The sequence below is a fragment of the Panthera tigris genome, chromosome E3 (assembly GCF_018350195.1).
Source record: "Panthera tigris isolate Pti1 chromosome E3, P.tigris_Pti1_mat1.1, whole genome shotgun sequence".
Lineage (NCBI taxonomy): Eukaryota > Metazoa > Chordata > Mammalia > Carnivora > Felidae > Panthera > Panthera tigris.
The window spans coordinates 38,314,541-38,338,758 of record NC_056675.1 but is presented as its reverse complement, the minus strand read 5'-3'; the positions used below and the strand labels follow the sequence as shown (position 1 = coordinate 38,338,758).

Here is a 24,218-nt window from a genome sequence, read left to right as displayed (position 1 = left end):
ACATAAGCCCCAGCTCTCGGGGGACCACATCTTGGGAGACGGACAGTACATTGGATGTGATGGGTGGTAAGACAAAAATAAGCAGCGTAGAGGGACAAAACATGTTGACTTAAATAGGGTACTAGGTAAGGTGATATCTGGGCAGAGGCTTGAATGAAGAGAGGGGTGAGCTCTTTGGCCATCTGGAGGCAGAATGCTCAGGTGGAGGAACTGTGCAAAGGCCCTGAGGCAGGATCCCATTTGGGAAAGTTGAAACTGTCAACATGTGACAAACTATAATGTTAGTAGATAAGCCCCACGGCCAGCCCTAGGCAGGAGGCACAGCAGATAAGCTGTACGTCTTATCAGAAACCAGCACTGCCCATCTGGCCAAGAGGGCAGAGTCCCCAGGGAGGAGGCAGGCCTGGAGCTGGCAGTCGGCAGGCCTCATTGCTCCTTCTCTGAGTGAGGTGGTAGACCTTAGCTGAGGATACACACTCTTGTTCTCTGAGAAGCTACAGAGTGAGCTTCTAGAATGTAGAATTGCCATGTCCTGCTGCCATCTTCATTGTAGGACTGGGCTGGTAAGGACAGATACCCTAGGGTTCAGATAAGGATACAGAGGTTTCAGCCCCAGTGACTCTTGCTCGGGGAGAGGCGAATGGCCTGTGTTTGTCTCTCACTGGTTGGCATACCTCTGCACAGGGACACGTATGGCTCAGAGATGTCCATACTGCCTGTGCTGGCCAGACCAGCTTGCCTGGTTATCAACCCACATCCTGTCCTCACACTACTCTCCATTCCATGACTCATTCTAGGTAGCGAAAATAGACTGCTTCTGGCCATCGAGTAGTTCACAGCTGACCAGTGCCTGCTAAGGACTCAGGAACTGGCTATAATTCTGAGAGGAGCTGCTTCAGGAGCTGAAGAGCTTCCTTGGCAGCCACGACTCAGAGGAGTTCGGGGAGGTGAGCCTACTTCTTGCACTGGACTTTCTCCTTGGGGTTGGGCAGGGGGAGCTGCTGGGAGAAGCCCCGAGAGCCCCGTATATTCTCATGTGGCTGGAGAGACTGACCTGGGGCTCTGGGCCTGCTAAGGCAGCAGAGCCCCGAGAGGAAGGAGGCCAGAGACGCAAGGTTGATGCTCAGCAGTGGTTCCCTATTGAGGCATAACTCAAGGGAAGCAGAAAGTGGCTGGAAAGCAGAGCAGGATTGCTGGCAGTTTTGTAGTATTATAGGGCAGAGTTCAGAGCCTCTCGAGGAGAAACGACATGAGAAACACCAGGCTCTTGGCTGGGACCCTTTTGGGGGGCACCCTGGGTGTGGGGGAAATCCACAAGTCAGTGGGACTTTATAAGGATCGTGGATGAGCTAAGCCATCACTTGCTTGATTCCTTGACTGTCCTGGCTGACCCTCTGTCGTTCTGTCATACACCGTGCCTGATGCCGAGGGAGTTCGAGTCTGGTTACCACGCACCAGAGTCTGTTACCAGGGAGCTCGAGTCTGGTTACCAGGACCAGTGGGCGGGGTGACAGACCCCCCAGAGATTAAGATACTGGAGTTATCAGACACAGACCTTAACTGATTAACATATTGAAGAAAATAGATAAGATGCAGAGTATCACAGAATGAGAATTCATAAAAAATTAAATAAAAAATCAAAAATGGGAAAGTATGATAATGAGAATTTAAAATTCAGTAAGCGGATTTAACGGCAGATTAGAGATGGCTGAAGAAACCAGCAGTGAGCTGGAAGATAGATCAGTAGAAAATACCCATGCAAACATCCCCGCGGCCAGCTCACATAGTCCGGCGAGCTGCTTTCCTGGTTCCTCAGCGCCCTGTTGGTCTCTTCTGTAGACCCCCAGCCTTGAGAGAGGTGTGGGGTCCTGCCGAAGAAGGTTCTTGGTGCTTGGAGAAATCGAGGGGTCTTTGGAATTTGGGGAACATACTTCCATGCAGCTGTGTTGGAAATACTGCTAGCATGTTGAGTCTAATCAGTAGAGCTGTGAGGCTAGTGAAATCTTTAGGGGCCTCAGATTCATCATCAAGAAGAGGAGTGTGTATTTATGGGCTTGGGCTAAAGGTATGCTAATGTCTCCAACATGCGCCTTAGAAACTGCCTTTTAGTCAAGTCATCTATTCGTTTGTTTCTCCTGAACGTGGCGTGCAGAAGATCATTGAGGATTGGGGGCACTGGGGAAACTGAGGCTTGTCTGATCTCCCAGCGGGGGCACGCGTACACTGTTAAGGCCTCACGTCATGGAACTTGGGTGCCGCCTGTTCTGGTCATGTGATGGGCATGTCGTGGGCACGGCCAGGGGTGAGGACGCAGGGACCGGGCCACAGCTGAGCGTGACTGATGCTGTTTTGAATTGTGGCAGTTTAGATGGATGTTGTTCTGAGTTTTCCACCCTGGGTTAATGGCTTCTTTGTAATGAACAGAAATAAATTCAGGAGGGATGGTGAGGTAAGACAGGATCATGGGCCAAGGCCAGTGTGCTGAGCTGAGACCTGCTGCTGACCTACACAGGTTGTTTGACATGGATTAAAGCAGTGTCATGGCAAAGACACCAGCCCTTTATCTGAAGGAAGGGGTGGAAGCCCCTTCTAAAACGCTCAGTTTGTGGGGCAGTGAGCAAGTGTTCCAAGGGGAGAAGAGTAGACGTTGAGTCTAGCTAAGGGGAGGTATGCCCGCATGCCCACGACAGCCATGGCCTCCAGAAGCTTCTGGTCAGCTCAGACCAAGTGCCCAGAGGCCACTTGGATGCCCCTCCATGTACCTTGTGCTTCAAGACAGGAGACCATGCTGGGTTCTTTGTGGAGGGTCCATGAGGGAGGGACATTGTCTTACTCAGCTGGGAGGGTGATGAGGGAGGTGGGGAGCTCCCCGCCCCGCTGTGTGCAGCGTTTGTTAGTAGAGCCCCTTTTGTGTTCCAGGCGCTGGTTTAGGCACAGGGCAGATTGTGGGACGGGTTTGATGAGGCATCTACTCTCATTTGTGTCTGGGGTTTGTGTTCCAGACCAGAGGCTGGCCTTAAATGCTCTTGTTTAGAGCAGACATGTTAGAAACAAAGAAAAAACAAGTGATAACAACAAGTCGTGAAAAACAGTCATGAAAAAGATGTCATGAAAGAGAAGATACTGGGACCGCGTTGGTGCTAAGGATTTCTGGGGAGAGGATAGCCTCCCTCAAGAGGTGATGTTTGAGCTGAAGTCAGAACGACAAGGTGGCCCAGCTCTGCAGGCAGAGCAGAGGCCCTGGGCGAGAATCGTACAAGTCTTGGTAGGCGTCAGCTTTCACCTTAAGGACAGTGAGAAACTGATGACAGATTTCAAGCGGAGGAATAACATGATCTGATTACACATTCACAAGATGTGCCGAGTGCTGTGCGGAGACGCGGGCACGGGGTGGATTTCGGGAATCAGGGATCCCACTGGCAGGCTTTGCACGTGCTCGGGGAGCCTGGAGTGGTGGCTGCAGAGCCAGAGGGGAGTGTGTCCTCCGACTGCTTTTGGGGAGGCTCTGAGGGAAAGCAGGGGCCCAGCATCTACATGGAGGCGCAGCCGGGGCTGGGGGGCGTCCAGGGACACAGTCTGTGGTCTGCCTGTACCATAGCAAGTTTGCAGGGCCCACAGGGTGTCAGTGGACATGTCCCGGCCGCAGCCGGGATATGAGACAAAGCCCCATCTCAGAGGAAGGAGTCAGGCGTGTTTCTGAACAGGTGGAAAACCGCGTTCCTCTGAAGGCCTTGACAACTAACCATCGTCTGCCATCCCACGGTTTATGATAGTTTGAAATCCTTCTTCCTGGGGCACCTGGGTGGCTCAGTCGGTTAAGTGTCCACTCCTTGATTTCGGCTCAGGTCGTGGTCTCCTAGTTTGTGAGTTCAAGCCCCGTGTCGGGCTCTGTGCTGATGGTGTGGAGTCTGCTTGGGATTCTCTCTTTCTCTCTGCCCCTCCCCTACTTGCAATTTCTCTGTCTCTCTCTCAAAAATATTTAAAAAAAAAATTATTGCTGGGGCACCTGGGTGGTTCAGTCAGCTGAGTGTTCTACTCACGATCTTGGCTCAGGTCTTGATCTCAGGGTTGTTGAGTTCAAGCCTGGCGTTGGGCTCCGCACTGGGTGTGAAGCCTGCCTAGCAAAATTATGTTACAGCTAAAAAATGGTAACTGTCACTGACCTCTCAGTCGGACATAATCTTTGTGTTGGTAGAGGGTCTTCCCTTGATGCTGGCAGCTGCTGACACACGAGGGTCTTGGCTGCCAAAGGGTGGGGTGACTGTGGCAATTCCTTAAAGTAAGAAAACAGTTGAGTTTGCTCCATTGATGGGCTCTTTGCTTCGTGAACGATTTCTCCGTAGTATGTGACGCTGTTTGATAGCATTGGTTCCATGGTAGAAATTCTTTCAAAATTGGGAGTCTCCTCAAACCCTGTTGTTCTGTCAGCTAAGTTTATGAAATACTCTTGTTGTCCTTCTGTCAGTCGTCAGATTTTCACCAGGAGTAGAATTCCATCTCCATAAACCATGTTCTTTGCTCGTCATAAGAAGCAACTCCTTGGGGCGTCTGGTGGCTCAGTCAGTTACGTGTCCAAATTCGGCTCAGGCTATGATCTTACGGTTTGTGGGTTCAAGCCCCACATCAGGCTCTGTGCTGACAGCTCAGAGCCTGGAGTCTGCTTCGGATTCTGTGTCTCCGTCTCTCTCTGTTACTCCCCTGCTTGCACTCTTTCTCTCAAAAATAAATAAACATTAAAAAAAAAAAGCAACTCCTCATCTGTACAGTGGGTTTATCGGGATGTAACCCTTATTGTAAAGTGAGGAAGCTCTGTACAGGTAAATCCGAAGACAAATATGTTTTCATTAAGTCACCGACATTTCTTATGAATGGAATGTGTGAGCCTGCTGGGTACTTTTTAAATTTTATTTATTTTTTTTATTTTTTAATATGAAATTTATTGTCAAATTGGTCTCCATACAACACCCAGTGCTTATCCCAACAGGTGCCCTCCCCAACACCCATCACCACCCTCCCCTCCCTCCCACCCCCCATCTACCCTCAGTTTATTCTCAGTTTTTAAGAGTCCCTTATGCTTTGGCTCTCTCCCTCTCTAACCTCTGTTTTTTTTTCTTCCCCTCCCCCATGGACTTCTGTTAAGTTTCTCAGGATCCACATAAGAGTGAAAACATATGGTATCTGCCTTTCTCTGTATGACTTATTGCACTTAGCATAACACTCTCCAGTTCCATCCACGTTGCTACAAATGGCCAGATTTCATTCTTTCTCATTTTCACGTAGTACTCCATTGTGTATATAAACCACAATTTCTTTATCCATTCATCACTTGATGGACATTTAGGCTCTTTCCATAATTTGGCTATTGTTGAGAGTGCTGCTATAAACATGGGGTGCAAGTGCCCCTATGCATCAGTACTCCTGTATCCCTTGGGTCAATTCCTAGCAGTGCTACTGCTGGGTCATAGGGTAGGTCTATTTTTAATTTTTTGAGGAACCTCCACACTGTTTTCCAGAGCGGCTGCACCAGTTTGCATTCCCAAACAGTGCAAGAGGGTTCCCGTTTCTCCACATCCTCTCCAGCATCTATAGTCTCCTGATTTGTTCATTTTGGCCACTCTGACTGGCGTGAGGTGGTATCTGAGTGTGGTTTTGATTGGTATTTCCCTGATGAGGAGTGACGTTGAGCATCTTTTCATGTGCCTGTTGGCCATCTTCTTTAGAGAAGTGTCTATTCATGTTTTCTGCCCGTTTCTTCACTGGGTTATTTGTTTTTTTGGGTGTGGAGTTTGGTGAGCTCATTATAGATTTTGGATACTAGCCCTTTGTCCGATATGTCATTTGCAAAAGCTTTTCCCATTCTGTTGGTTGCCTTTTAGTTTTGGTGATTGTTTCCTTTGCTGTGCAGAAGCTTTTTATCTTGATGAGGTCCCAATAGTTCATTTTTGCTTTTAATTCCCTTGCCTTTGGGGATGTGTCAAGTAAGAAATTGCTGCGGCTGAGGTCAGAGAGGTTTTTTCCTGCTTTCTCCTCTAGGGTTTTGATGGTTTCCTGTCTCAAATTCAGGTCCTTTATCCATTTTGAGTTTGTTTTTGTGAATGGGGTAAGAAAGTGGTCTAGTTTCATCCTTCTGCACGTCGCTGTCCAGTTCTCCCAGCACCATTTGTTAAAGAGACTGCCTTTTTTCCATTGGATATTCTTTCCTGCTTTGTCAAAGACGAGTTACTTTTGTGGGTCTAGTTCCGGGGTTTCTTTTCAATTCCATTGGTCTCTGTGTCTGTTTTTGTCATGCTGGGCACTTTTTAAATCTTGGAATCAGATTGGATGCTGCCATCCTCAGTGCCTGTTCCACAGTGATTGTCACGCAGTAATTACATTTTCAGTAGCTGCCAGAAACCTAGCTTTGCAGAGTCCTGAGGCCACAGAAAGGAACGTAGCAGGATAAAATGCCGAAACCATGAGCTACCTTAACCACTGTGTCTGACCATGTTGAGTATCACTGTTCAGAAGTTAAAAGTATCCTACGCTGCCCTGGAAGTTCACTGTGGGGCCGGAGGTACCTCACTGCACGGTTTGGGAACCGTCGCTGTGTGTCCTTTCCTCTTCCCTTTGGATCTGGGGACCTCCTCTTCCCCGGGCTACATGTTGGGGGCAGTCACCCCAGCCCCCACAGCTTGTAGGAATGGGTCACGGGGTCTTAGGGCATTTACCGTCACGTGAAGGCCACCAGCCTGCAGAGGTGTGTGTTCCCAGCCTTGTGTTTAGAGGCTTGGTGCTTTTTTCTTTATCCTTTGATTTCGCCCACAGCAGAGCTCAAGATCTGGCTTTGGTTTCAGTAAACCATTGTGATGTGCTATTTCCCCTTCTTGTATCTGGAGCAGTTTCAGTTTAACCAAAGAGGGTAGTGTTTTTTCAGGGTTGATGGTGAGCGGCTGTCGGCACTCATTTCTCTGCTGACAAGACCAAAAAATGCCAGAATCACTGGGCCACCTGCCTTTCCCTGGCACCCGTTCTATGTTTCCACTGTGGGCTGGCTAGGCATGGGAGGAGTGGACTCCCCACTATTAGTGTTGAGCTTGGCTATTGCTGAGGCCAAGAGGATACGGACAGAAGTGGCAACATGCAAATTCTGAACCTGGGCCTCTGGAGGCATTGTGTATTTGTTTGCTCCTCTGGAAGTTTCCACCTTCTCCCATGTTAGAAGGGCTTGCCTTGGGTAGCTGCGGGCCTATGAGCATGAGGGAAAAATGCTTATCTTGTACACTGAGTTTTGGGGTTGCTTGTTACACAACAAGAGCTGACTGATACAAGCCGCAAAGTCCAGGAGTTAAAGGTGAAAAGAATGACAGCAGTAGAGCATTTGACAGGGTCACTGTTCTTCAGGAGAAGATGTATTTTTAAGGAGATGTGAATTTCTGTGGAATGTTATCCGTTGGTTCTTAAACCTAAGAGCAAGGCAGTGACAGTTTTATTCCTATTTTAGCGATGAAGACAGGCTCCAAATGGCTGCTGATGCAGTGGGAGAGCCTGGTGTGGGCCCCAGATGGCTGCCTCCTGGTCGCGGCTCCTACTCGGGCTGTGTTGCCTCTTCTGCAGGCCCAGCTCTGTGGGCGGCCGTGCACGCTGCTCTTTGTAGGAGGCACAGTCAGACTGGGGCGGGGGAGTGACCGCGGCTGGGAGCTCTGCGGGGCACAAGGGACAGCGTTTTCCCGGGAGGTAGGACAGGTGCCTGTGTCCCGCGTGCTGAGAGACGGAGAGACCAGGCTCCTGCAGTGTGAGCCACGCCTGTTGTGCTGCCTGTGGTCGGCGTCCCACGTTTGGGCAAAAGCGGGGCTGGTGGCCTCCCTCCGCCTTTGCTCCCAGGCTTCCCTCAAAAGGTCAGGCGGGGTGTGTCTAGGAAGGCTGAAGCGCATGGGCACAGGGGGCCGGCCACCTGCCCCGAATACACACGGTCTCCCCTGCTGCTTGCCGTCTGGATTTTGATGCTTAAAAACTCAGAGACTGAGAACAGAAGCAGCACTCAGACCTTTGCAAAGGCTGTGATGGGCCTCCTGGCCGCTTGAGGACCAGGCCACCTGATTTCCACCGCACGAGAGACGCACGGACTGACTGGCACGGTGCCGACAAGCACTGCCATCTGTCAGCATGTTTTCATTACTTCGGGCTCCTGGTCTTGTTGGTTTACCTTCTGACCGGTTTTTCGTCCCCTCTGAGACCTCCTGTTCTGTGACGAGCTGGTGCCGGATCTGCACTTCCCTGCCAGCTGCCCGGAGGCCGCCTCTGTTCCCTGCCCTCCAGCACCACCCCCCTCCCCCCCTCCGTCTTTACTGAGAGAACCTTCAGTCCCAGGAGGGGACCTGGCCCTCCCACTCCCAGGGCTGTCCTTGGAGACAACAGCCCACACCCCCCACAGTGGGTGGAGCCCCCGTAGATGGGGCAAACAATGGCTCTCAGAAGATCGCCATGTCCCAATCCCTGGGACCTGTGAATGTGAACTCCGGTGGCCAAAAATGACTCTGCAGCTGTGACCCAGTTAAGGCTCTTGAGATGGGGAGAAGATCCCGATTCCCCGGGAGGACCCTGAATTCCATCCCATCCTGAATGAGGGGCCAAGAAAATGGACTCAGGAGAGAGAACCGTGTGGGGCGGAGGCGGAGACTGGGTGATAAGGCCACACGGCCACCGGCCACCACCGCAGGCCTGGAGCCCTCAGGGCTGGGATGCAGGGGACTTTCCCCTCGCGTCCCCGGGGGAGCGCAGCCCCTGCCACATCTTGGGTTTCCATCTCTGGCCTCTACGACTATTAGAGAATAAACCTCTGTCAGTTTAAGCCACCAGCTTTTTGGTGACTTGTTTCAGGAGTCACAGAACATGAGTAAGTGGAGAGTTAAGGATTCCCAAAAAAGGACTGGAACGAGGCCTGGAGCCTCAGCTGCTTGACAGTGTCCTTGTCACCCAGGGTCACCTATCCCTGGAACACACACCTCTTCACCATAAGGGCCCTGTTGCCTTGCTGGCGACTGAGGTGGCCTTGTGTCATCACCCCTTCCTGGTGCCCATGGCCTTCTGGCCTCGCGTGCTCCTCGGAGAGCCCAACCTGTAGCCTGTCTGCCTGCAGCCGCGCCGCTGACCAATGAGGGGGCGGTGTTCGGGGTGCTGCGGGACTCGGGGCCACAGAGGGGATGGCTGGCTTTGACCTGTGGCTCCAAGGTCGTGTTCATGCTGGAACGCAGCTGGGCCGCCCTCCAGCGCACACCTGCTCCCTCCCCATACCTGGGAGAGCGGCATGTGTGAAGGACGAGGGCTCCTTTGGCCCTTTCATTAGACTTTTTAAGACCAAATGCAAATATTATCAGGTGCTCCTGTTACAGCAGCGAGAACCTGTGCCTGTTGAAGTAAACACACGGCAGCCATCCGTTACAGGCAGCACCATTGTTCTGTGTCCCCCAGGTGATGCCCTGGGAAAGGTCACGGCTGCCTAAACCTTTAAAACCCCCGGAGGGACACGTATTCCCTGTGTTGGGATTCAGAGCTACGACTCTGCATGGGCCTCTCAGCTGTTTTTGGATCCACTTCCCTTCGTAAATGATTTTTTTTTCCTAAAGCAGCAAAAGGACAAAGTTGATACTGACCAGAGGATCCCCGATTGTCAGGATTCCCATCGTCCTTATAGATGTTGACCTTCAGGTGAGTCCTGCCCCGAGGGCAGGGTGACTTGTGGCCCGTGGAAGGTGGGTGCCAGGCCCGGAGGTTGCCCTCAGGGTCCCTCTGGGTGACTGGCCAGTCCTGCCTAGGTGGGTGCCCTGAGCAGGGAGGGCAGTGAGCCAGCGTCCCACCAATAGAGGGCCAGGGGCCACCTCAGGCTGGCACCTCTTCTGACAAGACAGGCGCTTGTCTTCTGGCGGGTAGAGACCTCAGGCTCTGTCACTTAGGTGTCTTGCCTCTGGACACTGATGAGAAGGTTCTGAGACTCCTCCCAGCCTGCTCGGCACAGGCCACAAAGATGGGATTTACTCACCCTTGGGCCCCACGCAGCTAGATCCCGGGGGAGGACGGGCTACCGTCTGTCTCTGCTGTCCCCGGATTCTTGAGTAAACACGCGTCCTGCTCCAGGATGAGGGGTGCCAGGCTGATGGGGGCGCTGCTCGCCCTGGCTGGCCTACTGCATGTGGCCCTGTCCCTGAGAATAGCAGCCTTCAACATCCGCACTTTTGGGGAGACCAAGATGTCCAATGCCACTCTCTCCAACTACATTGTGAAGGTGGGTCCAGGCCGGCTTGTCTCTGAGGAGTCCTGGGGGTGGATGTGGGTTAACAGGCCCTGGGAACAGTGGGCCGGCAGGCAGTCTGGAGGGTGGCCACAGATGGGGAGCGTTGAGAGCCTCTGGTGACAGGAGGGCCCCCATCTGGCAGCAGAGTCACAGGTAAGAGTGTCAGACCAAACCATGCCACAAAAGTGCCCCAGGGAGTAGCGGCTGTGGCCCTACGGGGACCTGGAGGAAGCAGGGCCCAGCCACCCCCACATCTGCCCAGCCTGCCCTGCTGAGCACCATTGTGGTCCTGTCTGCAGATCCTGAGTCGCTACGATATTGCTGTCATCCAGGAGGTCAGAGACAGCCACCTGACAGCCGTGGGAAGGCTGCTGGACATACTCAATCAGTGGGTGATGGCGGCGGGGTCCTGGGGAGGCACAGGACGGTGACACCCCCCTCCAGGGCACGGCACCGTTTCCCGTTGTGGACAGGAGCCCTGCTATGGGCGGCAGAAGGGCTCCCTGGGACATTTGTCTTCTCAATCCAGGGATGACCCAAACGCCTTCCATTACGTGGTCAGCGAGCCGCTGGGACGCAACAGCTACAAGGAACGCTACCTCTACGTGTTCAGGTAAAGCCCCGGTGCCGAGACGCGGGCCACCCCCAGAGGGTGCTAACGGAAGCCCGAGGGTGGTCTAGAGGTCCACGGGCCCCTCTGCTCCGGGCGTGGGCCGCACCCCTGGGGCTCCCCCAACGTGTGCAGAGGCAGGACGGTGCAGGCGTGTGGCGGCACCCCCGGTCTCGGGCTAATGCCCCGGCCTCCCCCAGACCCGACCAGGTGTCCGTGCTGGACAGCTACCAGTATGACGACGGCTGCGAGCCCTGCGGGAACGACACCTTCAGCCGCGAGCCCGCCATCGTCAGGTTCTTCTCCCCACTCACTGGTGCGTAGCTCTTCCCGGGGCCCCGGCAGGCTCGCATCACATGACCCCCCAGCACTTCGCTCTTAGTTACTTCCACCCCCTGGCGACGGCCCTGAGCTTAGCACCACGCCGTCTCCGCAGAGGTCAGAGAGTTTGCCATCGTTCCCCTGCACGCGGCCCCCCTGGACGCGGTGGCCGAGATGGACTCTCTCTACGACGTCTACCTGGACGTGCGGCGGAAGTGGGACCTGGAGGTGAGTCCGCAGCCCGGGCCCTGGAGGCACCGCTCGTGCACCCAGGTGTCTGACCAACCGGTGTCTCCATGTAGGACGTCATGCTCATGGGCGACTTCAACGCCGGCTGCAGCTACGTGGTCCCCTCCCAGTGGTCATCCATCCGCCTGCGCACGAGCCCTGCCTTCCAGTGGCTGATCCCGGACACCGCAGACACCACGGCCACCTCTACGCGCTGCGCTTACGACAGGTAGGCGAGGACGAGGCCGCCTTCACTGCTCGGTCCAGGTTCCCAAGACCTGGGTCAGGCCGCGTCTGGGGCCCTAGTGCCAGGGGAGGTACTCCCGGTCCCTCGGCTCAGCTTGTGGAGCCAAGGCCGCCCGGGGGGCTGCCCGGCAGCACTGGGTCACGACCTTGACCAGACAGAGAGAGGCGCGAAGGGTGTGTGTGGGCAGCCAGCCTCGAGGCTGACGGGGAGCCTCTCGTGTGGGGTGCCGCAGGATCGTGGTGGCAGGCACCCTGCTCCAGCACGCCATCGTCCCGGACTCGGCCACCCCCTTTAACTTCCAAGCTGCATTTGGCCTGAGCAACCAGCTGGTACGTGTCTGCGGCTCTGATGGGGCTGGGACAGGGGTGTAGGTGACAGACACAGGGCAGGGGTCCGGTCAGGACGCAGTGTGCACAGAGTATGCCATTGTTTCCCCACAGGCCCAGGCCATCAGTGACCATTACCCAGTGGAGGTGACACTAAAGAGAGCCTGATGTGAGTGGGGCCCCAGCTTGTCTGTCGCTATGGTCAAGTGCTGGGCCTAAGGTTTCCCCTGAGCACCCTCTCCCCACGGCACCTGGAATCTGTGCAAGGACAGAAGTGGGCTTTTTGTCACTATTTCCAGTTCCACTGTGAGCAGGGGGTTGTGGAAACAGAGCCCCCTACCCACCTCCTCTGTCCGGACAAAAAACTTAATACTTAGATTAAGAAATACCTTTAATTTAAGTAAATAAAGCACAATCAAAGGGGATGTTCTCATTGGTGGCATCTAGTCCTTCGTCCCTGGCTGCCTCCTCCATCTGTCACCTCTGCTTGAGCCCTTTCACTGCAGGCAAGAGCAGGGCATCCCTGCCCCTCAGTGGCGTTCCAGGGCCTTGGCAAGTAAGTGGTTCAGGCGGCCCACCATGGATCGGGGGTCATCCACAAGGCCTGCAGCGATCATGGCGTTCTCGTAGATCTGAAAGGCAGGCAGGGGAACCGCATTAGTGAGACGGCAAGGCCCTGCAGACGAGGGAGGGAGAGCACTGTCATCGTCGTCTCCCCCCCCCCCCCCACCCGAGGCTCCAGAATTCTGGCTCCAGAAGACTCACCTGGTCAACCAGCAGCTGGGCCAGGTCAGGGTCACTCTCTCTCAGCTGACTCAGTTTCTTGATCAGTGTGTGTCTGCAGCACAGAAAACACCAGAAGTCAGGTCAGGGCTGGGTGCTGCACAACCAGCACAAGAGCCTCTATATTCTGATTACCGAAACAGTCAAAAAGACGCATGGTGGACGGTCCAGTCTAAGAAAAAAGGCACAAAATGACAGATTTCCGAGGACAGAAACACTACCAACAGGAATTTAAAATATGAAAAAGATTTTATTAGTTTAGGTATGAAAGCAGTCTTAGAAGCTCATAAGCATAGAAGAACAGCCAGGAGACGTGGCCCAGATGTGAAAGCACATTGTAAGGCTCCAGGACCTGGACCGCTGGCTCTAGAAAACGAAAGGGCAACCGTTCTACACAGCTTGATGCACACGTGGGGACGTGAGGGCAGCCAGTACTTGACAGAGACAGCGTTAAGAGGGCAATAGGTAGGGTCACTGGCCCGCCACCCGGAACACAACTGGATCTCTTACACCAATAAATACAAACACTGACAGGGAAAAGAGAAAGATTTCTGAAGCAAAATGTAAAACACACAAGTCAAAAAGAAAATGATCACTACAACTCCCTAGGAATTCTATTGTTTTCTACATAGAAAAAAAATGCCATAAACTTACACTATCTGATCTTTTTCCTAAGATACCGCCATCAAAATTGTAATTTTTCAAATGGCCAGAGTTGAGACCTTTGGTATGGGGCGCCTAAGCGACTGACTTCAACTCAGGTCATGATCTCACACAATGAGTTTGAGCTCTGTGTCAGGCTCTGTGTCTTGCCCTCTCAAATAAAACGTTCACATTTAAATTTTTTTTTTTTTTTACATTTTTTTATTTTTGAGAGACACAGAGAGAAGTGGGGAGGGGCAGAGACAAAAGGAGACCGAATGCAAAGCAGGCTCCAGGCTCTGAGCTGTCGGCACAGAGCCTGATGCAGGGCTCGAACCCACAAACAGTGAGATCATGACCCGAGCCAAAGTTGACGTTTAACCGACTGAGCTCAAACTGAAGGCATTGGGGAAAGATGTGTAACTGCTACGGGGTACAGGGCAGTCACAATCTAAAATTCACCTGGACATCGCTCCGAGACTTAGCAATCCTCAGCAATCCCCCTGCTCACGGCACCGGGTACGGTAGGAAACCCTTGTAAGAAAGCCACCAGCCAATCTGCATGCACGACAGGTGCAGGCCAACTCCGGGAAAACACGACCTAAGGGGGGCCGTGCTGGGTACTAGGGAAATTTCACTATGGATTCCTTTGGTTCTTTAGAATTCTGAACCCGGTGCACAGATGAACAATTTTCAAAGCAACTAAAATTTAAAAATCGCCTGGCAGTAAGAACGAGCCCTCCATACAGCTCTCCCACAGAACTACTTGTGTGCCAGCATTACGTAGAGCCTGGGGTCAGCCTCTCCGCCAGGCGCCCACAGCTGAAGCCTTGTGTGCCCCCGGGACAGAGGCCACACGCACACACTGGTGCGGCTCCCGTTGCCGCCTGACCGGCCGCGAGCCGAGTCAGCGCGCTCACCCGATTCCAGGTGTAGTCACTTGGCTCAGAAAGTACAATAGGAACCTCTGCCCTCTCCCCAGCAGTCTAGACAAAACGTATGTTTATAAAACATACATACATACATATAAAACAAGCATTAAAAAAGATACGATAAAGTGAGTCATAATGCAAAAAAGACAAAAGTACAAGGCCAGAGTCCAGAAGAAAATACGCCAAATGGGCTGTAGTAACTGTGGTTGGGGACAAGTCGAGGGATGCTTGCTTTTTGCTATTTTGTAACATATTTGATAACCTGTTGATAGAATTTCATTTAAAAGTTATTACTGTAGGGGCGCCTGGGTGGCTCAGTTGAGCGTCCAACACTGGATTTTGGCTCAGGTCACCATCCCCAGGGTCATGGGATTGAGCCCTGCGTCGGGCTCCAGGCTCGGCACAGAGATGGTCTCTCTGCCCCTCTCCCCTGCTGACACTCTCTCAAGAGAAAACAAAAAAGGACAGTCTTAGAAGGCATGTCACGAGAAAGCCAAGCCAAAGGATGGTCAATGCAGGGCCCTGGGGGCTCCCGTGCTATGCAAGCAGCGCGCACGTCCTCGTCCAGGTGAGGGTAGCCGGGCCGTGAGCCAGATGGGGACAAGGGGGACAAGAGTGTTCACAGCAACCTGCTGCCACCAGCCCCCGAACGGAAACTACCTCAAAACAGCCTAACGGTGCTAAGGCAGACCCCTATTTCTCAGCTACAAACGCAAACCCGAGCCACCCTCCACGCGGACTGTCTCGTGCCGAGTCGAGGAAGCACTTTAAAAACACACTCGAGGATTCCACACACGTCAAAGTTCCAAACTGACAACACAGAGCTTTTTCACGGATGCGTGAATAGACGGTAGAACCACGGCGAGGTGAGGAAATGACTACTCCTGCAGCGAGGGCTCTGGTGACCTCTGAGGACAGGGACAGACTCTAGCGGGAAACGGGGGCATCTGAATGAAGGCCAACAAGGTGGTTTTTGAGGACCTTGCGGGAGACAGTTTAATAGTCATCAAACCATGTAAGCCTTATGCCCTCCTGAGGTGCCGTAAACGAAGGCAGCACACAAACCCACTCACGCACACGGTGTGGCAGGTCGGAAACGCGTGCTCAGGGCCCGGGCCGGGAGCCGGCGGCCCTACCTGGGGTTGATCTCCAACGTGGGCTGCAGGACCTGAGCGCGCTCCTCCTGGGTCTTGGCCAGCTGCTGCATGCGCAGGAAGTGCCGGGCGGCCCCCATCTCCAGCACGGTGATCATGGCAGGGTGGGTGTCCAGTCGGAGAGTCACCTATGAGCCAGGCCAGGGACCAGAGGTGAGGGAGGGGCTGGAGGCGGGGGCCCCTGGGCTGCAGGGTCTGGGCCATTCATGAAGCTTCCCCGGTGACACACAGAATGCAGGTCTCCAGGGACACCCCTCCCTTGCAGTCACGAGAAGGGAGTCTGAGCTGCCACCACACGAAGTTCCTGGAACGCATCCCGATCGTGGACTCCCTCCTCTCTCCCCCACCCCCCAAAACTACTGGTCTCTAACGTGTCCATTGCTGTCCCAGGTCCATCTGGCCTGGGTTAACCAACCTCTGCTGCACGGGGGCCACGGCCGGGTCCCACAGCAGTCAAGGACCCCGCAAGCCGGCTGCTCCCCTGCCCGAGGCCCCAGCCTCTCCCGTACGTCCTCCCTTAATCCTGCCCATCCTCCCTCTGTCCTGCCTGTCCCAATGGCCTGAGCCCCCTTCCCACGGCTCCCACGGGCCTGGATTTCATCCACTACACCTGCCACCGAACGTTCGAGATCCTGCTCCCTGTGGGCCTCTCCCTTGCCACCCAGAGGCTCTGGGCCTGCAGACTCAGGCCAGACTTCTGGGCCTGCTGGACCCATGGCACGGTAATGGAGAACCTGCGCCGGGATTCAAATCCGGCTCCCGGACTCCGAGCTGTGATGTGGGGAAGCGTTCCATCTCGTCTCCTTCGTGGGTCAAATGCACTCGTTCTACTTAGCTCGGAGGTCACCCTGTGACCTCGGAGGTCATGCTGTGCATGACACAGCACATGTCACAAAGAGAAACCCCGGCTGTGCGCCTTGGCTCTCAATGCTCACTGCCCGGAAGCCACACAGGTCCCCAGATGCCACCTCTTACGGAGGTGCCTCCTCTGCTCTTGGCTGTTCCCGCCCTGCACACCTTTAGCGCCACGCCTGGAGGTGTCCCTGTGCCAGTGACTTCACGCTGAACACCTGTCCGGCTACCATGGCCTTCTCTTGTAGGTCCGAGCTGGACTGCTCGGTGGCCAGCTGCTCTGGACAGAACTTGTGACTTGTGCGTTTCTGCCCAGAGCCGCGCACACACAGTCCCAGAGGCCTGAGTTGGCTTGTGCTCCGTATCTGGCCTCAGCCTTTCTGTTCCTGACGCCAAGAGGGACTAACTTGCCTCGCCCTCTCGAGCCAGACCAGGCTGGCCCCCTGGAATGGATCAGGGAGTGAAGAGAAATACGCAGATGCCGAGCTCCCAAGACCGTGAGACGGTAAGAGAAACAAAGACTACGCTTAGGTAGACTCCATGACTCACCGGGATCACACACGCGTAGGGCACACACCGCCTTGGCGGGAACAGCTGGAAGCCTCACCTGAGAAGGATGCTCGGCCCAGGACCCTCAGTCGGGACCCCGACCAGGCTGTTCGCTGCGGGACTCCCCCAGCCACGAGGCTGGATGTCGTGAGCACCGATTTGACGTACGAACCCTTCCCTGTTCTTCTCTACACTCTCCCCCTCTTTATGTTACTCTAATGGTTTGATTCCGTATATTCCCTTTCCTTTATAATTAAAGCTCCTCCACGGAACGGAAGTACGGCTCCTGTGAATTACGATTCAGAACACCGGCTCGCTGAGACCCACCCAGACCCCTAAGAACCTGAGTTGGGTAGTCAGCTCCCCGTGTCCTCGGCCACCACAGCGCCTCGGGGACAGCCAGCTGGGGACCGGCCTCCCCCCCCCCCCCCCCCCCCCCGTTCTCTGCTTCCACCTGCTCTACAGAGTGGCACACATATGCCCCTGGGCACTGGCGCACGTGCACACACAGGCGTGGCAGCAACGCGCCGGTCTCCCCCTCAGATCACGGCCACGGGGAAGACACCCACAGGACCGGCAGCTGTGCGGTCCCGGAGGCCCATGGCAGCCCGTCTCCGGAAGGCCTCACCTTCACATTGGTGACACGTGACCCCAGTGCATTTCTCATCCAGGCCATCAGGTCCTCCGTCTCCTTCTCGGACAGGCGGTCACTGGCTACAGGAGGGTAGATGGGAGTGGGCTCAGAGCCGCCCACCCCAGGGCATCCCAGGGGGCCTAAAATGCTGATGCCTCAATACCGGGTTTCAAGAAGGCTCCCTCCGCCCCTGTCGGCCACTGCCGCAGAGACAGAGGCTTCCCAAAAGGACCTTCATCTAAAAGTAAGATTAAATTGGATCCCAAAAAGGACACTTTGGGGGCACCTGGCTGCCTGAGTCCGTGGAGCATTCAACTCTTAATCTCAGGATTATTCAACTCTTGATCTCAGGATCAGGAGTTCAAGCCCTATGCTGAGTGTGGAGCATAAATTAAATTAAATTAAATTAATAAATAAATAGACAGACAGACAGACATTGTTGGTTGCCTGAGGCCCATATAATTTTGTGAGAGTTTTAAAAAGAATCTCTAGGGGCGCCTGGGTGGCTCAGTCGGTTAAGCATCTGGACTCTCGATTTTGGCTCAGATCATGATCCCGCAGTTTGTGGGATCAAGCCCCACATCGGGCTCTATGCTGACAGCACAGAGCCTGCTTGGGATTCTCTCTCTCTACCCCTCCCCTGCTCACTCTCTCAAAATAAATAAAATAAACATTAAAAAAAAAAAAAAAAAGACCACTTCTGATTCTGTCGGAAGCCAAGCTGGAGGGAGCACTCAGACCCCCAGGATCTAAACAGAAATGTTTCCCATTCATCATGAAGATGGTCCCCAACAGCTTCCTCTGTGCAGGCTGGGGACCCCAGATACACATGAGAAGAGAAAAAACTGCATATGAACCCAGCACTACAAGACGGAAGAGGCCGTCTTAGCCTCCTCTGCACCTCCAGGCCACCACCCACCCCTGGGCCCAGAGAGAAGGGGAGCGAGCCTACCCGGGGACCCGTCCTCCAACTTCTCCTCCTTATAGTGATCAACAACGATGTCCGTCTCCACAGAGATCAGCTTCTTCTTGTCAAACTCACGAAGGTGTAGCAAAGTTAGTTCATCGAACTGCTCGTAGCAGAAGAGAACCTGCGAGAGCCCAAGAGCATTGGCGTCGGGCCTGGAGAAGTCTGCCCGCAACAGGACAGAGCGGAGCGTGAGGCCAGGGCCGGGTCCTATGTCTGGAAAGGCCATACTGGGGTCCGGGGGCTTCCTCAGCCTCATGGATACAGTGGTTCACCAGATGGTCCCGAGGGGGCCCTAGCAGTAGGAGTAGCAGTAGGAGCAGTGACTACGGAGGAGCCCCGCGTCACCTCCCAGAGACACAGAGACTAACGGCAGCCTGGCTGGGCCTCAGGACCCCTGGACGTCAGCTGCCTCATGCGGCTTGGCTCTCCCGAGCACGTTCGGCCACTGTCTGGGGCTCAGACCCTGTTTATCCCGTCTGGACCCCAAACCGTGACCCACTCACCTCCATGTTTTTCTGCTTCATGGCCTCGTAGTAGGGCGAATGCTCGGCCAGGTGCCGGCTGGGGGCGCACAGGTAGTAGATGGTGCGGGTGCCAGCCCGCATGCGGCCGGCATAGTCCGGGAGACTGGTCAGCTGTCCAGCAGGCAGTGCCGAGGACTCGTACCGTAGCAGCTTTGCGATGTCCTCCTGCAGACAAAGGCCAGGTCACTCTCGTTCTAGGTCCTTGTTCTGAAAGCCTCCCAGCCGCCTTCCACAGGCTTTGGAAGCCTATGGCTACGGGGAGGAAGGGCTCTGGCCGGCCTCACCCCTGGCTGCCGGACCCAAGGACGGCACTCGGCCCCTGGGGGGCTGAGGGGACTCCGATGGTATCCGTCGGGTCCCACATCAAACGTTCGGGGGACCCCGGAGAGAACCTTCACCCTAGCTGGTCCGGGGCCCCGTGGAGAAGGGCTTTCAGGTACACCTGTCCTACACCACTGGTATACTGCCACTGTCCGTGGCGGAGACCTTCCCAGACCCAGCATCCTCTGTCCATCCCCGCCTCCTGGGCGCGTGGATGAGATGCGGAGGCTGCATTCCTAGCCTTCCTCACGGCAAGGACTAGCGCCGGCCCGTGGGGCACAAATGACAGTGAGCACGTATTTAAGGGGGAGCCAGTCCTCCTCCATCCGGGCAGCTGAAAGTCAGCGTGCCCGCTGGTGTCATGTCCTTGATGTGGGAGCTGCCTGCCGATGGTGGAGCAGCGGCCCCAAGCTGGGGCCTGGGTCCCCAATGCCACCAGCCAGCATGTGACTTGAGACCTCGACTCTGCCTCGTCTATACCAGTGACTTCTCCCTGATCATCCGGCAGACGTGTGGGGCGGGGGGGGGGGGGCGTGCAGAGGAACACGGTGGAAGGGCAGACAGCCTGTGCCTAGAGCTGCTGGAGTCTGCCACCAGCAAGGAGGGCCGAGAAGAGGCTGTGGCGGCCTCAGCATGCCAGGGCCCTAGGTCCACCTCCCACGACCCGAAGAACCTCCTGGGGGACCCCAGATGCTCGGTCACCTCCTCCTTCCTCACTGCTAAAGATGAAATCTCGACCCTCGGAGTGACTGCTTAATGGGGCACACGTGTCTTTTTGGGGAGACGAGAATTTTCTGAAGCTAGATGGCTGTGGGTGCACAACTTGCGAATGTATGAAGGGCCACTGAATTGTTCACTTTGAAAGTGTGCATTTTACGGTATATGAATTATGTGGCAATTTAAAATTGGCCAAAAAATGTTTATGGAATGATTGTATTTTTTAGTATTTACTTATTTTTGGACGAAAGTCCCAAATGTAAGACAGTAAACCAACAAAATCCTAGAGGAGACAACAGGCAGCAACCTCTTTGCCCCCGGCCGCACCAAGTTCTTACTAGACCGGTCTCCGGAGGCAAGAGAAACAAAAGCAAAAATGAACTATTGGGACCTCATGAAGATAAAAATATTCCTCAAGCAAAAGAAACAATCAGCAAAACTAAAAGGCAACCTCCGTAATGGGAGAAGACATCTGCAAATGACATGCGGATAAAAAGCTATTATTCAAAATCTATAAAGAACTTATCGAACTCAACCGCCCCAAAACAAATAATCCAGTGAAGAAATGGACAGAAGACATGAACAGTTTCTCCAAAGAAGACATCCGAGATGGCCACCCGACACATGAAAAAGATACTCAACGCCACCCATCATCAGGGAAATATGAATCAAAACCACAAGGAGATACCACCTCACACCTGTCAGAACGGCTAACATTAACAACTCAGGCAACAAAACATGTCGGCCAGGATGCGGAGAAAGAGGATCTCTTTTGCATTGCTGGTGGGAGGGCAAACTGGGGCAGCCACTCTGGAAAACAGTACGGAGTTCCTCAAAAACTTAACAACAGAACTACCCTATGACCCAGCAGTTGCACTACTAGGTATTTATCCAAAGGATATAAAAATGCCGGTTCAAAGGGGCACACGCACCCCAATGTTTGTAGCAGCACTATCAACAATAGCCCAAGTATGGAAAGAGCCCAGATGTCCATCGAATGGCAAATGGACATAGAAGATGTAGTATATATATATATAATGGAATATCATTCAGCGATCAAAAAGAATGAAATATTTCCATTTGCAACAAACTGAATGGAACTAGAGAGTATTATGCTAAGTGAAATCAATCAGAGAAAGATAAAGATCATATGATTTCTCGGGGCGCCTGGATGGCTCAGTTGCTTGGGAGTCAGACTTCGGCTCAGGTCATGATCTCAAGGTTCGTGGGTTCGAGCCCCGCGTCGGGCTCTGTGCTGACAGCTCAGAGCCTGGAGCCTGCTTTGGATTCTGTGTCTCCCTCTCTCTCTGCCCCTCTCCCACTCATGCTCTGTCTCTGCCTCATAAAAAAAAAGATCATATGATTTCACTCACATGTGGAATTTAAGAAACAAAACAGATGAACATAGGAGAAGGCAAGGAAAAATAAGATAAAAACAGGGAGGCAAACCATAAAAGACTCTTATATACAGAAAACGAACTGGGGTTGCTGGAGGGAAGTGGGCGGGGGAGGGGCCAAATGGGTGATGGGCACTGAAGACGGCACTTGCCGGGATGGGCACTGGGTGTCGTATGCAAGCGATGAATCAGTAAACTACTCCTGAACTCATTACTACACTATGTTAACAGACCTGGATTTAAATTCTAAAAATATGTATATTTACTCATTTCTGAGAGAAAAAGAGACCACACGTGCCTGCACGACCAGGGTGCAGTGCAGAGCCTAATGCAGGGCTCAAACTCACGAATGGTGAGATCATGACCTGAGCCGAAGTCGGACAGTTAACCAGTTGAGCCACCCAGGTGCCTGATGATCGTATCATTTTTAAGTATTTGAACTCTGGCCCCAGAGGCACCACATTGAAGGATTTCCGCCAGGGGCACATGGGTGGCTCAGTCTGTTAAGCGTCTAATCCTTGACTTCAGCTCGGGTCATGGCCTCAAAGTTCATGGGTGGGAGCCCCGGGTCGGGCTCTGCACTGACAGCAACAGCACGGAGCCTGCTTGGGATTCTGTCACACTCTCTCTCACTCACTCACTCTCTCTCTCTCTCTGCCCCTCCCCTGCTTGCACATACACATGTGTGTGCTCTCTCTCAAAATAAACAAACATTAAAAAAAGAAAAGGATTTCCACTAGTCACCCAGAGAACATGCCTTTCCCACCCCAGGAACCGGGCACCTTGCCCCGTCCCCTGCCTTTAGTGATCTCCTGAGCACCCTGAGTGCTGCTGGGAGGAGGCAGCGCACACCCACCTCCTTCCGGCATCAGGCGGGGAAGAGCTCGGTGACGTGGTAAGGAGGCTCCAGGATGTGGCGCCAGGCCTGCTGCGTCCAACAGAGGCCTGGAGGCCAAACGCTGCCTTTACTGAGCCCCACAAAGCACCCGGCTATGCCACGGTCACGTCCCAGGAAGTTCGGATTTCTGGCCTCCACCAGATTCCTCCACAGCCCACGGCAGCCCAGAAAAAGGCCCAGAAACAAAGACCCTACCTTGACCTCTTGTTCAGCAGTGGTCACGATGCCCTCCCTCATGAATAAGCCATAATCTTCAAAAAACTTGGCATATTTTTCAGGGTCTTTTTTACTCTGGTCAACAAAGAATTTTATCAGCCTCTGCTGTAGAAGGTCCCGGAGTTTCCTACAGAACAGAAACGCGTCTACCATCAACAAACAACTTTCATGAAAGACGAAAGGCAGAAGCATATGAAAAACGTTCATCCCCACTAATGACCAAAGAAGTAGAAACGATACACTATTTTGGTGAAACTAAAAAACGTGAAGCAAAAAGAAAGGGGACCCCTGACAAAGCCCAGCTAGGGAGACACCCCTAGTAGCAGGAATGCGAACCGACCCCCCCACCCCCACCCCCCGCCACCCTTGTGGAGGACCACAGCCTGGGATCCAATCGCAGATTACACTTCAGGAAACCGGAGTCGGCAAGCTTTATGGACCAGGCATCACACCGTGGCGCACAGGACAGAAGGCAACTGTGAACAGCCCCCGGGCTGAACGCTAAAGAACAGGCTGAACATAAAACGCAGGAGGGCCATTAAACGTCACCTCCTCTAATGGTCCGTCATGACATCAAAAAATGGTCCGCTGAAATGACGCTGAAATGGAAAGAAACACCAGAAAAATCCCAACGTGGATAAATCACAGCAAACAGTGTGTACGTGTGTGCAAAGACCTACCGTTAGCTTTCTGTGCACTGGAACTCTGAGCTTAGGAGCAACGCGGTATACACAGCACGTGCACTGCCAACGTGGGTTTATACAGACACGCTATGCGCACACGCACACACCAGTTTTAGACAACTTGGATTTCTTGGGGAACAGGGTGTTTACTGCGGCATTTCACAGTGGCGTGAAATTACGAGCAACTTCATGAGTGAAATTAAGGGTATTCTTATTTTTGGGCACCCAGGCTAAGTCATTAAGCATCTGGCTTCAGCTCAGGTCATGATCTCACGGTCTGTGAGGTGGGAGTCCCATATCGGGTGAGCCCGTACCCCGCCTTAGGGTGAGTCCTGCTTCTCTCGCTCTCTGTCCCGCCTGGGACTGCGTCCTGTCCCAGCTTCTGTGGCTGCCCCAGCCCAGGTGCGGGTGCTGTCCCATCCTCCCCCGTGGTTGGAGGTCTGAGTTGTTCAGGATGGAGCAGAGAGGAAAGCTTAGATGAATAGGAAACTGTTGCTCTCCCGCCCTGGATTATTACAGAAATACACTGTAATTTCGCTGGTTTTTAAAGAAAGGCAAAATAATGAAATAATTACGCTCTTCTGTTATTGAGAGAGTGAGAGTGCGTGCAAGTGAGCGAGGGACAGGACGCACCAACGTGAGGGGGGGCAGTGGCCATAGCCGACCCATTCTGTGGCGGGGTCGGGAGCAGACATGGGCAGGGACAAGACCAGGACGTCCCAGAGGTGCCAGGTGGTATTTGGGAGGCTCAGCAGACATACGAACACGTACTGATACAGAAGTACAGACGCCCATCAACACACGCAGACCTCACACGTTCCTCGGCTCTGACTGCTAAGAGGGCCTGGGACGAGGGACACCCCAACAGCAGTGGCGTCCCCAGGGCCCAGACCCTGACTTCTCAGTACCATTCTCCGTTCACAGGAACCAGGGCTCCTCAAAGGAAT

The 24,218-nt window shown here is 53.8% G+C and overlaps 2 protein-coding genes across 4 annotated transcripts in view; one reads left to right on the top strand and one right to left on the bottom strand.

The window, feature by feature from the left end:
• The first annotated feature begins 472 nt into the window (after positions 1 to 472).
• On the top strand, positions 473 to 12,424 carry DNASE1 (deoxyribonuclease 1). Of its 2 annotated transcripts, none has more exons than XM_015535768.2 (11): positions 473 to 563; positions 798 to 947; positions 9,606 to 9,684; positions 10,111 to 10,258; positions 10,567 to 10,655; positions 10,797 to 10,880; positions 11,078 to 11,193; positions 11,314 to 11,426; positions 11,501 to 11,655; positions 11,906 to 12,002; positions 12,114 to 12,424. In XM_015535768.2, the coding sequence occupies exons 3-11, from the start codon at positions 9,671 to 9,673 to the stop codon at positions 12,165 to 12,167; spliced, it is 870 nt and encodes a 289-aa protein (XP_015391254.1). In that variant the 5' UTR covers positions 473 to 563; positions 798 to 947; positions 9,606 to 9,670; the 3' UTR covers positions 12,168 to 12,424. The 2 variants fall into 2 exon arrangements, with proteins under 2 accessions (XP_015391254.1, XP_015391260.1); XM_015535774.2 differs by having other exon boundaries at positions 9,603 to 9,684.
• TRAP1 (TNF receptor associated protein 1) overlaps positions 12,373 to 24,218 on the bottom strand; it is a 45,412-nt gene continuing 33,566 nt past the window's right edge. For both annotated transcript variants that reach the window (XM_042971355.1, XM_042971357.1), the window contains exons 12-18: positions 22,568 to 22,715; positions 19,019 to 19,204; positions 18,498 to 18,636; positions 17,540 to 17,625; positions 15,493 to 15,638; positions 12,765 to 12,837; positions 12,373 to 12,631 (exon numbers count right to left, since the gene is read on the bottom strand). In XM_042971355.1, the coding sequence (XP_042827289.1) occupies positions 12,530 to 12,631; positions 12,765 to 12,837; positions 15,493 to 15,638; positions 17,540 to 17,625; positions 18,498 to 18,636; positions 19,019 to 19,204; positions 22,568 to 22,715 (880 nt within the window). In that variant the 3' untranslated portion in view covers positions 12,373 to 12,529. The remainder of the gene's footprint in view (positions 12,632 to 12,764; positions 12,838 to 15,492; positions 15,639 to 17,539; positions 17,626 to 18,497; positions 18,637 to 19,018; positions 19,205 to 22,567; positions 22,716 to 24,218) is intronic.